The sequence below is a fragment of the Dreissena polymorpha genome, chromosome 11 (genome assembly GCF_020536995.1).
Source record: "Dreissena polymorpha isolate Duluth1 chromosome 11, UMN_Dpol_1.0, whole genome shotgun sequence".
Taxonomy (NCBI): domain Eukaryota; kingdom Metazoa; phylum Mollusca; class Bivalvia; order Myida; family Dreissenidae; genus Dreissena; species Dreissena polymorpha.
The window spans coordinates 65,907,173-65,921,870 of NC_068365.1; the positions used below are offsets into that span (position 1 = coordinate 65,907,173).

Below are 14,698 nucleotides of genomic sequence, written 5' to 3' on the forward strand. Positions count from 1 at the left end.
AAAGTCAGAATGCAAGCTGATTGCATAAAACGATTTCTCAGATCACTGCAAATTCAATAAGGCCGATTTGTTGATTGAACACATAAGGAGTTTGTAACAAGCTTAATGAAAGTTTATTGAAATTCGTCGAGTAATATGCATAAATATTGACAAAAAATCACGCTGCAAAAAACATTACGCTGCCATGTCATGTCTGTTTGCTTGTCGGATTGTAAACGGGTAATGACATGATTATTCATCGTTCATGCAAATGGCGTTGTAAACAATGATGCAATGGTCACGTGGTTTTACATGTAACCCGCGCCTGTTTGAATTTAGATTATTTCTGTGCATGCACAGAAATTGAAAAGGCCTATCTTTGTAATGAATTTAAGCATTTATTGACCGATTTTGACCAACTTTTATGCACATCTGAAATAAATACAAACACATTTGACGCATAATCACTTGTTTGCGACACATTAAACAAATGGGAAAATATACCAACATCAACTCGGGCGACTTTAATGCCGAAATATTGTGGTTCAAACCCTCTTTCTGGAATTGATATTCTTATAAGCACAGTTTGTTATAAATAAAATGGTTTTGACTAACACATTTCTTTAGCTAATTCGATATATTTTATTTTAGATAAATTGAAAATAATTCTTTATATTTTGTATAAAATAGTGTAATATTCAAATAATCCATGAATTCTCAGTAGATCACAAACACTGTTAATAAAAAAATAAAATTCATTTGTGTAAGGTTTATACAAATAATTCTATTATTATGTATATCCTTTACACATATATGCACATCCTATTGTTTCCAAAGGGAAAATTTAAAATACTCATATTGGTTCTTTATGAATAAATAAAACACATAACAGAGTAGATTATATACCTTATAAATTTATAGAAATAAGGAAACTAAGGAGATAAATTCTTGTCGGCTAGACTTGAACTTGAGGCAATTGGCTATACCATGCAAGACGATACACACACTTAGCCCAGAGATAATGACTTAAAAGGGAAGGTTAACTATTGGATTGTTGACTGTACATTAGTGTAACTAAACTAAATATGATCTTCATGACATTATATTACAATATGTTCATAGAAAACGATGCAAAGTAAGAGACACAAATATGTTAAAAGCCATTGGAACAAAGATGACACGTTTTTGTTGAAAATTTCTAAGGATAACGAAATACTATTTTTAAGTAAAGAGTAACTATTTTTATAACATTGTTGTCATAATTTAGGTTAAGGTTGGTCGTTTGAGTAGTTCAGACAGCATCTGCTTGCAATAAAGGAGTGATCTGGGTACGTGGAAACAACCTGTAATAAAATAAGGTGTATATTATAGTGTCCGTTTAATTATATATTAATTTCAAAAACTCTATACAAGTGTTGTTTCGTTATATGTATGACCGAAGTGCAATCATTTAGAGTTAGTTGTGCAATGTCATTGAATCGAAGTTGCAATGTAAACAGTGACATAATAAAACATATGTTCTAGTTAAATATAATGTGTTTGTTGATTGTTTTTCGTTTACTTATATTCTCATTTTATATGATTTATAAATATTTAGTTTTGTTATTGATAGTTGATTTCGTGATGCAATTACATCGAAGTTGAAGTTTAAAAGGCGACATATTTAAACATATGTTCTCGTTACAATTTTCATTATTCTCTTTCTTTACAGTTCGTATACTATCAATGCTGTTATCATGATAAAATAGAGATTTAATATTTTATATATTATATAACAAAAGGTGAAATACCTTATATTTAATTAATTTGTTATACCTTAAAACTTATTTAACTTTTTTGCTTAAGTAAAACTTCTAATGTACACGCTTGTTAAGAAATGACAAACGTGTCATACGTATGACTAATTAATTTAAAGGTGCCTGCTTTTGAAGGCCAATACCTTTCCATGGTCCACCTTTAAACCTCATTGACACAGACCCGTCCCTGTTCAGATATCCGAACCATTCTCCTCGCTTCTTGTCAACGTGCTGAAAACGTGAACCACACGATTAAAAAAGCAAATAACAGGAAATTGTCCAGGTACCGAAAAAAGGGTACAAAATAACAGGTACTTGTCAACGTGCCTAAAACTAAAAAGTAAACCAAACGTTCTGAATTTGTTTTGGTATTTTGGTTAATTGCAATATAATTTTTTCTGCTGCTGCGACTATTACTGTGGCTGCTAATGCTGCTGCTGCTACTACTACTGCTACGACGACTACAACTTCTTCTACTACTACTACTACTACTACTACTACTACTACTACTACTACTTCTACTACTACGACTACGACGACTACGAAGACGACTACTACTACTACTACGACTACTACTACTATACTACTACTACTCTACTCTACTACTACTACTACACTACTACTACTACTACTAAGATACTTACTACTACTACTACTACTACTACTACTACTGCTACTACTACTACTACTACTACTACTACTACTACTACTACTACTACTTCTTCTACAACTTTTACTTCAAGAACTACCTAATAATAATATAATAATAATAATAATAATAATAATAATAATAATAATAATAATCATCATCATACCAATAATAAAAAAAAAATAATAATAATAATAATAATAATATTAATAATAATAATAATAATAATAATAATAATAATAATAATAATAATAATGATTATGATAATAATAATATCAACAAAATTAAAATACTATTAATACTACTAATAATAATAATAAGTATAATAATAATAATAAAAATAATGATAATAAGAATAATTATTATAATAATAATTACTATTATTTAGGGATGCAAGAGGTTAACCGGTTAACCGGTTAACCTACCGAACGACCAGTTAACCGGTTACATTTTCGTCAAAAGGTTAACCTGAGAACAAAATTGATTGTGTTTTTTTTATCGAATAACTTTTACATTTTTACTTTTTTCGCGTGACATACTGCCAAATTGCGCTGGCGACTAGTTAAAACAACATGCCGCACAGTCGACGGTAATAAATAACGTGTCAACAAACACAGCAATAAAGCAATAAATCAATACCTTTATGATATAAAATAGGCGTTAGTTTTGATAATTTGCACCATTGTTTTGTTTGACTCGCGAAAATTTAACTAGCGAACTGCGGGGAGTGGGGGCTATTAGCGAAGACGTAATTGTCACGTTTATCGAACTCGCGATAAAAAAACAGTTTAGACAATGCACGGCTTTTTGATGTTTTGTTAACCAATATCCAACACTGATTGCTCGCGAAAATACCGTGTTTAATAAGTAACAATTTTATTAGGAATGCATTCGTAGTTAAAATCTTGTCGAGTTAACGTCGAATTTGTTTCTGAGAAAGTATTACCATTATTGTAATTTACGTCACCAACGATGCCACCATTACCGTCCGAGGTATGGAAACACTTCAGAAAATCGGCAGACAAGAGCACTGCATCTTGTCTGTTATGCAGTGCAACAATTCAACTGCATGGCGGCACCTCAAATCTTCGAAATCATATAAAATTTAAGCAACCGTCCGTTGATAACAACAAGGCCAGTCCGGATGTGGCAAAGCAACAGACGTTACACCAGGTTTATGGCCCCCGTCTTGCTTCGAGCGACGCGATCAATCAGGCCCTTGCAAATTTCGTGGTCCAGGCATACGTGCCCATGAAAATCGTGGAACACGAGAGTTTTCGTCATCTGATGCAACTTCTGAATCCGCAGTACGAGGTGCCTTCTAGAACAACCGTCAGGGCGCGCATTGACCAGCAGTATAATGACGCAAAGAAGTCTCTGCTGTCCAATCTTCAGGGAAGCACGTCAGTCTCCCTCACAACTGACTCCTGGACATCCAATGCCACAGAAGCATACCTCACAGTAACCGTACACTACATCAAAGATGACTGGTCAATGGAGTCGCGCATACTTATGATCCGCGCCAAGCCAGAGCGACACACCGGCGAAAACCTTGCAATTCGCCTTAAGGATTGTGTGGATGAGTTTGGTCTGAAGGGACGTGTTGAAGCATGTGTTCACGACAATGCCAGAAATATTGACTTAGCAATTGTGTGAGCGATATGACGCGAACGTAATATAAGCGGCCCAATCAAAAATAAAATAATGACGCAAGCGATCTCAAATTAGAAATTACTTTCGTTTCTATAGAGCGGTTCGAGCAGTATGACATTTTTATGTACTCTAACATTGAAACTACCTAACGCGTTTCGGTTAACCGGTTAATAACCGGTTACGGCAAAAGGTTAACCGGTTACTGATTTTTGTAACCTCTTGCATCCCTACTATTATTATTATTATTAATATTATTATTATTATTATTATTATTATTAGTTTTATACCAACAGTAATAATACAACTATTACAAATAATAATAACAGTTTTAATAATAACAATAATAGAAAATCATGAAATATATCGGAAACATATATAATATAAATACAGCGTAGTAACTTGTGACATTTAAATGACAAAATTATTAACCTTTGAGTAGCAGTAGTCATAAACACGGGCAAACGTATCGAGGTGGTCCCCGTCACGCGTGTGTTGATAAGCCATCAGGAAAGCGACCATTGTCTCCGTGTGTACCCACCACATCTTCATGTTCCATTCTAGCTGCACTGGACTGCACATGAACATATCGGAACACGTAAATAAACAAAGTAAATACCTGAGATCATTTTAAATAATAAAATACTGACGGATGTTAGCAAGAAAAAGTCGTCTGACAATGTTTTGGTGAGTCTCTTTACTCATATATTATGTATACTTCTTGCCTGCTAACGTGTGCGTATAATTAGTCAACACTCCGATATGATGCGTTTTAAGCACGAACAGCATAATTGTGCGAGGTATTTGGTCAAATGTGTTTTTAAAATACGACGTGTCTGTGTTGTTAGGTTGTTTTTTTTTAAAGTGAGATGTGACCAAACAAAATTATTTCTTGTTTAATTGTTTTAATTGTTTTTAATTTTTAAAGAATGTCTATCAACGAAAAATGTCCTGCTTGCATGTACTGTTTTAAAATTGAAATGAAAGATGTCGATTTACAGACATTATCGTGTAATTCGCTTGCAGAAAAACTGGACGAAAACAATGTTCACTTGTATATATACCAACACTTTGTTGTGTAGAGCAAATATGGAGTAAACAGAAGAGTTGTTCGAGCTTATAACAATATCGGCGGTGATATGCTTGACATAGGGGTACACCTTTTATAAGTTGGCAGTCATTTTGAAGTTTAACAAAACTGTATGTGTTCTGTTGAGTGTATAACATATTAAATGCTTATTATGTCTGAAGCGAGACATATATCGATATATACATTGTATTGTTACTCTTCTTTTGTTTTGAATTGTTGAGGACGTTACCGTGAGTGATAAAACATAATGTTGATGTTACTACGCATGGTTCTATTCAGTTAATTTAATATGTGGAGGAAATATCTTTTAATAATTTAACGCAAATATATTGATCATCTCATTAAAGATTTGTTTCACAAAATATAACATGATAAATAATATGTAAGTGTAATTGTGTATTTGAGTGTATCCAACTCATCTCAGAAAGGCTTACACAGCGACCTTTTTCAACTTGTTGCATACACACGAACTTTGAAACATCTCTTAATAGATCATTGTTTACTTAAAAGGATTTCTCGATGACATTTAGAGTGATGGTCCCAGGTATAATTGTTTCTGTAACCTGAGTCATAGTATATGCCATAGTCATGTACAAACTAACAAAAGGGTGGATACGAATCCTAATTCAAAATTCTCTTCTTAGTTCTCGGTATTAGCCCCGGTATGATTCAGTACCTGTATCTATCGGCATCTAGAAAGTAGTAAAGTCCCCCGCATTCATCGTCCCAACCTCTGGCAAAAGGGCCATTCATAAATTGGTCGATTGCCTTTTGGGCAAGCTCGTCCTGACCGTTTTGTTTTGCGTACCTCAAAAGGAACCAACCAGCCTCTATTGCATGACCTGTTTTCATAGAATAACATTTTAATGTCCATGGTATGGTTATATCTTATACAGAAAATAAATTAATTTAACATACATCGTAAATTATAAATATTGTATAGCAATAATTATCTAGTTTCGAGTTAAGTTAGCGTTATATTATTCCGGACAGAATTTGAATTTTCAAAAATGTATAGTTTCTACCTGAACAAATGTTCACCCACACAAACTACCAGAGGTAAATGGATTTTCAAAATAATCTTTCCAGATAACTTTACTTTACAGTTCTAGCTGGCAATACCACACTACCTGGTATCATGAGACGACCCAGTGATCCCGGAAGTTCCGTTCCTGAAGTGCTCACGTTTTCTAGGACCACAGTCCCATCGCGCTGAAAATGTTTTACATAAAAAACCGTAAATCGATCGTTGTTACCAGAGAACGAAACTTAAGATTTGAACATGTATGAAATAAAGTAAACAAAGCCTACGCTACGTGCATGAATATCTGGTATCCTTAAGGCAACAGTTCAATGTTGAATGATATCTGGTATGAAAAACACATATTAGATCATTGTCTATTTAAAACGATACATTACTTTGATTGCATTACGAAATTATTGATCTGCGTTATATTGTCGACACGCGGATCATGACATATTCTAGACACTGGTTTTAGGTTCGGAAATAATGAAGTTAGCAAATGAACAAATGTTTTGAAAGAAATGCATGTGTTAAAATATAAAAACAACAACAACAAACAACTACAACAGCAAAGCCAACGTTTGCTAATATAACAGTTCACTCTCGTTAGAAGTTGGCCACTTAGCGGTTATGACATACCGGTATATGTTATTTCATGATTCCACGTTTTAGAATACAAAAGTAATCAACTGGTCAAATGTTCGAAATGTTCGAAATAAATGCAAATATTGACATTTGCAAAACAATGAACAACACATTGGTAACTTGAATTCGATGTATTATGAAAGTAGTTTTATATTTAAAGCTGATATATTTATCAATAAATAAATAAATAAATCCGAACCAGTCTTCAACTTGAATTTGTTGTATAAAAGAAACATGTGATATATTATTAGCTTATATTTGTATATGAACAGTCGTCAATCATGTTAGAAGCCAACAAATAAAGAAAAAGACTACCTTTGATTTTGAAACATGTATTGGAAGCTTAAATAGTTCAGTTTCTACTACGTTGCGAGTAATAGACATATATATAATTGTGATTCAAAAATCGAGTTGAACATGTGTGACGTTAACAATTCGATTGTAATTCAGCACATCGATGAATTTCCATAATCGATTACTTCAAATCATTGGAAAGATCATTCTTCCATAAAAACAGAAAGGTGGCAAACAATAAATTTTGATATATATGACTAGTTAACTGACTGTGTGTCTGTCTAGCCAATAAAACACACCAACATTTAAGTGTAATGGAACAACAGGTCTTCATTAATTTCATTTCACTACAACTACATCTAATTTTTCACATATTTTAAATGAAAACCGGAACAAAATGTTCACTTAGTGCATTCTACGCACCTGAACATGCGATAGTGCCTTCTGCACGCTCCATTCCTGTATGTCGCGGTACCTGGCACCGAGGGACGGGTCCAGGGTAAGAAGCTCGTGTGTCACACACTGCAGCATCATGGGTACCGCAAGAGACTCCGACCTCGCCTCACCAGCCAGCGGCGGACGCCCTAGTCGGATATCCGTGTCGTCCTCGCGTACCCAGTGAATGAGTCTGTCCATCATTTGGACTGCCTCGGTCTTTTAAGATTAAAGTCTAAACTTTTTTTGTAGTGAACTTAATTGATTTGGATATTAGAATATTAACATGACGCGAAAATAATATTTTTTGATATACAAAATAACTAGCCTTCATTACTTTTCTATATTTTACGCAAGTAATAGTGTGTCAATCTAAAGCACGCGATCAACAGGACACGAATAAAAAAATGTAGTTGTATAAAGTTGTTCATACTGGAATCTCCGTATGAATTTCGAATGCCTTCAGCGCTTTGGTTTTAAATAATGAAATGAATGACGTATATCGTGTGACGTCATTTCTATGACGAAACCTACTTGTCTTACCCCAAACGATGCCCTGTGATTGGAACATCTCAACACAGTTACATTATTGTTGTAAGTTTAGAATATTCTCCACCACCATCAGTTATTTAAAGTATGAACACGTATAATCACACCTTGTACAATGCTTGTTTTGTTGCCTTGGCCATTTCAGACATAGCCATGGTGTAGAAGCATTCCGAGAATATCGTACGCTGCATTTTGATTGGTCTTCCATCTCGTGTAAGAATAAGATAACACCTGCCCGTTGACGCGTCTTTTGCGAACTTCATAAGAAACTCCGCTCCTGATTAAAAAAGAAGTTCATTGGAACTCCGCTTCTGATTAAAAAAGAAGTTCATTAGAACTTCGCTCATGATTCAAAAACAAACTTAATTAAAATCTTAACTCCTTATTTAAAAACAAAAACAAACTTAAGCCCTCGGTTAAATTGAAAAAAAAGCAACAACAAACAAACGGACTTTATTAGAGACTCCGCTACTTATTCATAATTCAACTGTGATGTGGATGGAAATTGCGATGTCGATTCTTAAGAAAGTGTCAGCCTAGTATTGCTACCTTTTTCTGCGGCTTGCAGCACAGCTTGAGTAGTAAACTTTTCCTCTTCGTTATACAACTTGGCGTACATCCACACCTGTAACAAGGGAAATGACATCTTGAATATTGCAAAATCATATATATTTGACGCCATTACATTAACGATAGAAATATAACATTTTTTATTGCTAAATCATCTTTATTTGACGTCATGACATTTCGTGCTTTTAAAGAATGACTTTTTCGTGTACACGTAGAATTGCTAATTTCTGTTTTTAGAAAAAAAGGAGGAATTTGTTTTGGTCATTTACCGATGTGTTCGTGTTAAATTTCACGCACGAAATCAACGAAAATTAATGTGCCGCGAAGAATTAAGATATACAGTATCAGTCGAATTATCATTTAATTTTTATATTTGTTAGTCTAGTACATTTATGTTTTAATGCACGTTTTCTTATTTGACATAAACGAAATGCATGTATCATGTCGTTGCTATTATATATGAGCATATTGGATAAATTATAAGTGTGCACGGTGTTCTAGGTTTACGAATGGTGGGGGAACATTATAAATCATTTTTAACATTTAAAAGCAATTATATATTTGCATAATAAATCTTTAGTGCGAATTTTCATACATATTATCATTTGAAATATTATATAGTATTTTCATTTGCATTCGAACCAAGTTATCACAGTACAAGCTCGCTCGTATCTAAGGCTGTTCGTACCTGTCGGGCCTGAAGCCAAATGTGTTTTGTGTCGTCATAAACGGTTCCGTTTTCGTCAAGGCAATTGAAAAAGCCTCTATAACAGATGTTTGAAAAAATGAACCAATCTTATTAACACACTTCAATTAAAGTTCTGAAGTAATATTCAAGACACGCTCTAGGAATACGGTGCTTAAGGCATGTGCTTAAGTGCCATCCCAAATTAGCATGTGGAGTCCTCAATATTTAATTTATTGGAAGTCTCTGCAAAGAAAACAATCAGTTGACTAGAATGTGCGGACATCACAGGCTAAAACAGGCAAGTATGAGATGACATCATATGGACATGCATTTAGTCCAGTTTTCCGAGAACCCAGAACGAGGCTCATTTACCAGATATAGCAAAACACTCTCAACGAATACACTAAGTATATATCATAGAAACATAAAACATCAGTAAGTAAATATATACAAGCGTGCTTTTTAAAGTTTCTCGTGAGAATTATGAATGTGATAATTCACCTGTCTAATAATGAAATTCAAGAGAAATCACAAAGGATAAACTGTTATAGCTAACCACTAACCAAGAGTATTGTGTTCAAGATAAGATACCTTACACGTATTTATCATCGCGCGACCTTTTGCAACCATACCTGCATACATCTTACCCGTATTCATTGTCGCGTGAATGTGTCAACCAGAACTGCATACATCTTACCCGTATCCATTTTCGTGTGAATATTACAACCAGAACTGCATAAATCTTACCTGTATTCATTGTCGTGTGAATGTGTCAACCAGAACTGCATACATCTTACCCGTATTCATTGTCGTGTGAATATAACAATCAGAACTGCATACATCTTACCCGTATTCATTGTCGTGTGAATGTGTTAACCAGAACTGCATACATCTTACCCGTATTTATTGTCGTGTGAATGTGTCAACCAGAACTGTATACATCTTACCCGTATTCATTGTCTTGTGAATGTGTTAACCAGAACTGCATACATCTTACCCGTATTTATTGTCGTGTGAATGTGTTAAACAGAACTGCACACATCTTACCCGTATTTATTGTCGTGTGAATGTGTCAACCAGAACTGCACACATCTAGTCAGATCCTCACTGATCTCGTCGTAAAACTCTTGAAGTCTTTTCTCAGCCATCTTTAAAAAAACGAGTTTTAAATTCAAGAGTAAATCCGCTGTTTTTACAAAGGGATTGCAAATGTTTGGAGTTAAATTAAGCTGATATACCGTTTAAGATACGACCGTATCTTTCGCGTTATGAGTAGTTGATAACAATAATCGTTCTTCACTGTATACAATCAAGTGGTCTGCTCTACTTGCCGTTATCAGCTATGATCGACTTTTCTATCGGGACTCATCGGCAATCTCCGGAATCCTCCGTAAAATACAATCAAGTGGTCTGCTCTACTTGCCGTTATCAGCTATGATCGACTTTACTATCGTGATTCATCGGCAATCTCCGGAATCCTCTGTAAAGTAGATTTATTTATCAAATCGTCTTCTGACACAGTGTTTCTATTTAAGTAACCGTAACTTTTACAATTAGTATTTGGACGTTATTGGTTTATAGAAAATATACATTATTACGTTAAATGATACAATAAGATGACTTAAGGTAGCGCACCCCTAATGGGCACATATCCAAATATAATTTAATTAATTATTTTCTTAATCAGCATCAATTCACTTAACTACATGCAAATGTGTAGGTAGGCTTTCCATGCTTTTTAAAAAAAATATACCGATTTTTTCAAAACCACCCCCACGCTCGGCTTTTGTCCAGTTTATTTTCACCACTGGGGTATATAAAAGTTCCATAATTCATTCAAATTTCCAAATATGGGCATGCAGTTGGTGTGTACAGATGCAGTAAAGGTGTTTAAAGTTTAAACACGATGAAATAAGTATTCTTTTTCAGACATTTATTTTGTATAAATGTTTATCTATGGAAGAGCGCCATGAAATGTAAGTGATTTCAGCCATGTAAAAATTGGGTCGGTTAAAAACAAAGTGTCATTAAATTCAAAATAGTATCATTTAAGTTATATTTTAAACTTAGTTTTTATAGAAACACTATATACAGCAAAAATACCAAGAAATACATGTAGACAGATTTACTGTTTACTTTTTGAAATAAAAATAAAAATGCAACATGCATTATTCGTATTTTCAGCAGTAAATTACCCAATTTAGCCATAACGTTGTTTTAATTTTAAAAATCGAAGGATGTGCATAACATTTTCAACATATTTAACAATAAACATAGCTTATATGCTTTATTAAATCAAATTACGTTAGAAAAGAAATAAAACGCGTCGCAAAAATTATGCGATGTCGGCAGGATTCCAACCTGCGCGGGAAGATCCCAGAAGATTTCTAGTCCATCGCCTTAACCACTCGGCCACGACAACTTCATATCAGTGTCACCTTAAATTAGATATGCATAAGTAAACAGGTAAAAAGGCTCGTCGATCTTTGAAGAAATCGCGAAATCGTATTTGTCAGATGATATTTGGATCAAAATCCAAGGGAAGTAATAAGCTTAAAAATGGAGGTAAGTAAATAACCTGCCAAATGATATAAAAATTGTAAATAAATCAAAGTGGCGCATAGAGTTACACAGTTTTGGCGCAGAGATGTATTTAGTTTTCAAATGTTTGTGTTAACTCATCTGTGAAATGGTTTAGCTCATCTAATGTTTATACAAGGGATTATAAAATATTGGCGCAAAGGGACACCTGTATACGCGAGAAGAGATAGAATGCAGTCGAGCATAAAAAGCATGAGAAACTCATGGACTAGAGCCTCAAGAATCTATAAAAGGGCTGAAACTTTCAATTTGTGCAATTACAATTTTAGACTTATTACTGAAAATCTGTCAAAATGTTCAAGTGGGAAAAATGTGAGAAACAATTTAAAGCAAGATGTATTTTGAACATGAACATCAAAGACAGACATGAAATTCAACATATTCATTAATGTGTACAAGATTGCGATAGAAAATTTCTGAGACGCTACGATTAAGTCAACCATTTAACCTCAAAACATAACTTTTCCAAAACAGAAGCAAGAAGACAGCATGGTTAGCCATCTCATAAGTCATTCCAATGAGGATGACATGTACATAATTGACTACGGTGAAGTTGATTCATTATTAGATTTATTAGGAGAGCAGGATGAGGAGAAGAAATTAGGGTATAGATTTTCAATCATTTTTTAAGTTATTTTACATTAGCTTCTTCATTTCTACATTGAATTACTTCAAATGTATACTGAACATCTCTTATGACAATACGGTCAATCTCAACTATGCATAGCCCCATTATCAACCCTGGGCGCCCCTGTGTCAAACATGCGGCGTGGGGATACGCGTCGGCCTCTGCCGCCCAATTTAAAGTATGAAGTATAAATTACGTTATTAATATATGCTTGGCAGAATAGCCGAGCGGTCTAATTAGTTTTTACTTCAGGACTCCAGGGGTCACTGGTTCGAGCCCTGCTGCGGTCTATTTTATTTCCCTTTTTAAATTTTATTCTTGATATTTTACTGGAGCTTTGTAGATCTAATGTTTTCATTTATCATGATAATGCATTTAATGACAAACTTCAAAACATACCAAAATCTGTGAAAAGTCCCCTTTAATATTTGGCAGGCTCCTTATTGCACCGTTGCTGTTCTGAATGCACAAATACGGCACCTCGTTAAACAGAAAAAACCCTGAACATGTATAAGTATAAGTGACAGTTCCAGTCATTTACAAAATATCTAATAATATATTTTAAAATTCAAATTAAACCATGCGTTACAATGATGTATGAATTTTAAATCTACAGGTTAAAAGACTCACGAGTCATGGACGTACTTGCAGTCTGTTGAAATGTTAAACAAATGTGCATGTGTTTCTTTCACAATTAACGCTTGAGAGGAGGTTGTCTCTAACTCCTCTTTATTGCAAATGATAAGGTTTTCAAGTCGCATTTGATTAGGCTTGTACACGTTAAACTAAACCGCTATATAAAAGAAGAAACAATGAAAACAAATAATTCATTACCGTGAAAATTGAATTGTAAATTTAAGAAAAAATACTTATGTCGGTCGTTTTAACTGTATCCAATATTTCATGGTATTTATAGTTGTTCGTTTTTTAAGCAACATTACATGATAAAATAACATGAAACGCTAACATCAACAACTTAATTAAACCTAACATAACGGCAAAAGGCCGGTTTTTAATATTTATACCTTTAGAAACCGTAAAGTATGGTAATTTTACAAGTGTTCACATGTGCTTTTTTTGGATATTGAACAAGCTATACAACTTAACTTAAGTATGTTCCACATCAGCACACGAGCAAATAAGAAGGAAGCAGAATAACGAAATGTAGGATTATATTGAAACTACACTGGACATTGAAACATGAGTACTGAAAGCTTACTTGCTATTTAACACTATATTGTATGAATGGTGTGGATGTGAATTTATACATCACGTGACTATATCAGCGTAGTAGGTATATATATATATATATATATATATCTTTATTGCCTCCATTTTCTGAAGATGTACATGATACAAACAAACGATACAAACATAGCACAAATACAAAAGACAATCAATGTAAATAAATAGAGATTAAGTCAAATTGTTATATACATGTATATATGCATGTGAATACAAAATTTGTTTCCAAGAATGACATTGAAGGTCGCAAGGGTGTACTTTATTTCTCAGGTCTTTGAACGCGTCATATTTATACCCTAATCAGCGTCCAAAGCACTTCACTAATAAAGAAAGCGAAATTTGGAAGTGCCAGGTTTAGGGTTCGACGAAATGCGGGGAGTTCTCTTGATGACTAACCCGAGAGTACCGATTGTAGAAAATTCGCGCAGTTAATCAGAAACTCTGGGTAGAGTGCTATAGGCATCAAGTCTGCTATGACGTCATCGATCATACCCATAAGGTACAACACCAGTGTTGCAGGCTCTACGTTTTTCAAGTGTTCGTGCAGTGGTGCGCTTAGTGGCCGAACGGTTTCTATGAACGTTTGTAGACGAGCCGGCGAGTCGGTAAAGGGGCACTCAAAAAGTGCGTGTACCACTTCGATGTGCATATGCTGGTGTGTGCACTTTGAGCATAGGACGGGTTGTTCAGGAGGTTTTTTGCAGCATAACCGAGACAGGAACTTCATGAGCGATAAGCTGTCTGGGCGGATCTTCGCGACTCTCCATGTGGTAGCCGGTTCCAGGCTCTTGTGTACTTCTTTGAAAAGCGAAAAATCTTTATGTTGTTCGAGCCTCGTACGCCAGTGACTGGTTT

General features: G+C 34.4%; 1 protein-coding gene across 3 annotated transcripts; it reads right to left on the reverse strand.

Moving 5' to 3' along the window:
* Nucleotides 1-97: 97 nt before the first annotated feature.
* Nucleotides 98-10,665, reverse strand: LOC127851317 (N-acylglucosamine 2-epimerase-like). 3 transcript variants are annotated; one of them, XM_052385023.1, is made up of 10 exons: nucleotides 10,417-10,665; nucleotides 9,370-9,445; nucleotides 8,661-8,736; nucleotides 8,219-8,388; nucleotides 7,551-7,781; nucleotides 6,295-6,376; nucleotides 5,841-6,006; nucleotides 4,507-4,648; nucleotides 1,903-2,006; nucleotides 98-1,322 (listed from the first exon to the last, which is right to left on the reverse strand). In XM_052385023.1, the coding sequence occupies exons 1-10, from the start codon at nucleotides 10,515-10,517 to the stop codon at nucleotides 1,271-1,273; spliced, it is 1,200 nt and encodes a 399-aa protein (XP_052240983.1). In that variant the 5' UTR covers nucleotides 10,518-10,665; the 3' UTR covers nucleotides 98-1,270. The 3 variants fall into 3 exon arrangements, with proteins under 3 accessions (XP_052240983.1, XP_052240982.1, XP_052240984.1); XM_052385022.1 differs by having other exon boundaries at nucleotides 1,919-2,006; nucleotides 10,417-10,664; XM_052385024.1 differs by having other exon boundaries at nucleotides 1,919-2,006; nucleotides 10,367-10,431.
* Between the last annotated feature and the right edge of the window lie 4,033 nt (nucleotides 10,666-14,698).

Coding starts and splice junctions, on each gene's coding strand:
- LOC127851317 (XM_052385022.1), bottom strand. CDS start 10,517: ATGGCTGAGAAAAGACTTCAAGAGTTTTACGACGAGATCAGTGAGGAT. Junction 4,649..5,840: donor CTAGATGCCGATAGATACAG/GTACTGAATCAT, acceptor GTTCATGTGCAG/TCCAGTGCAGCTAGAATGGA. Junction 1,323..1,918: donor TAAAGGTGGACCATGGAAAG/GTATTGGCCTTC, acceptor ATTTTATTACAG/GTTGTTTCCACGTACCCAGA.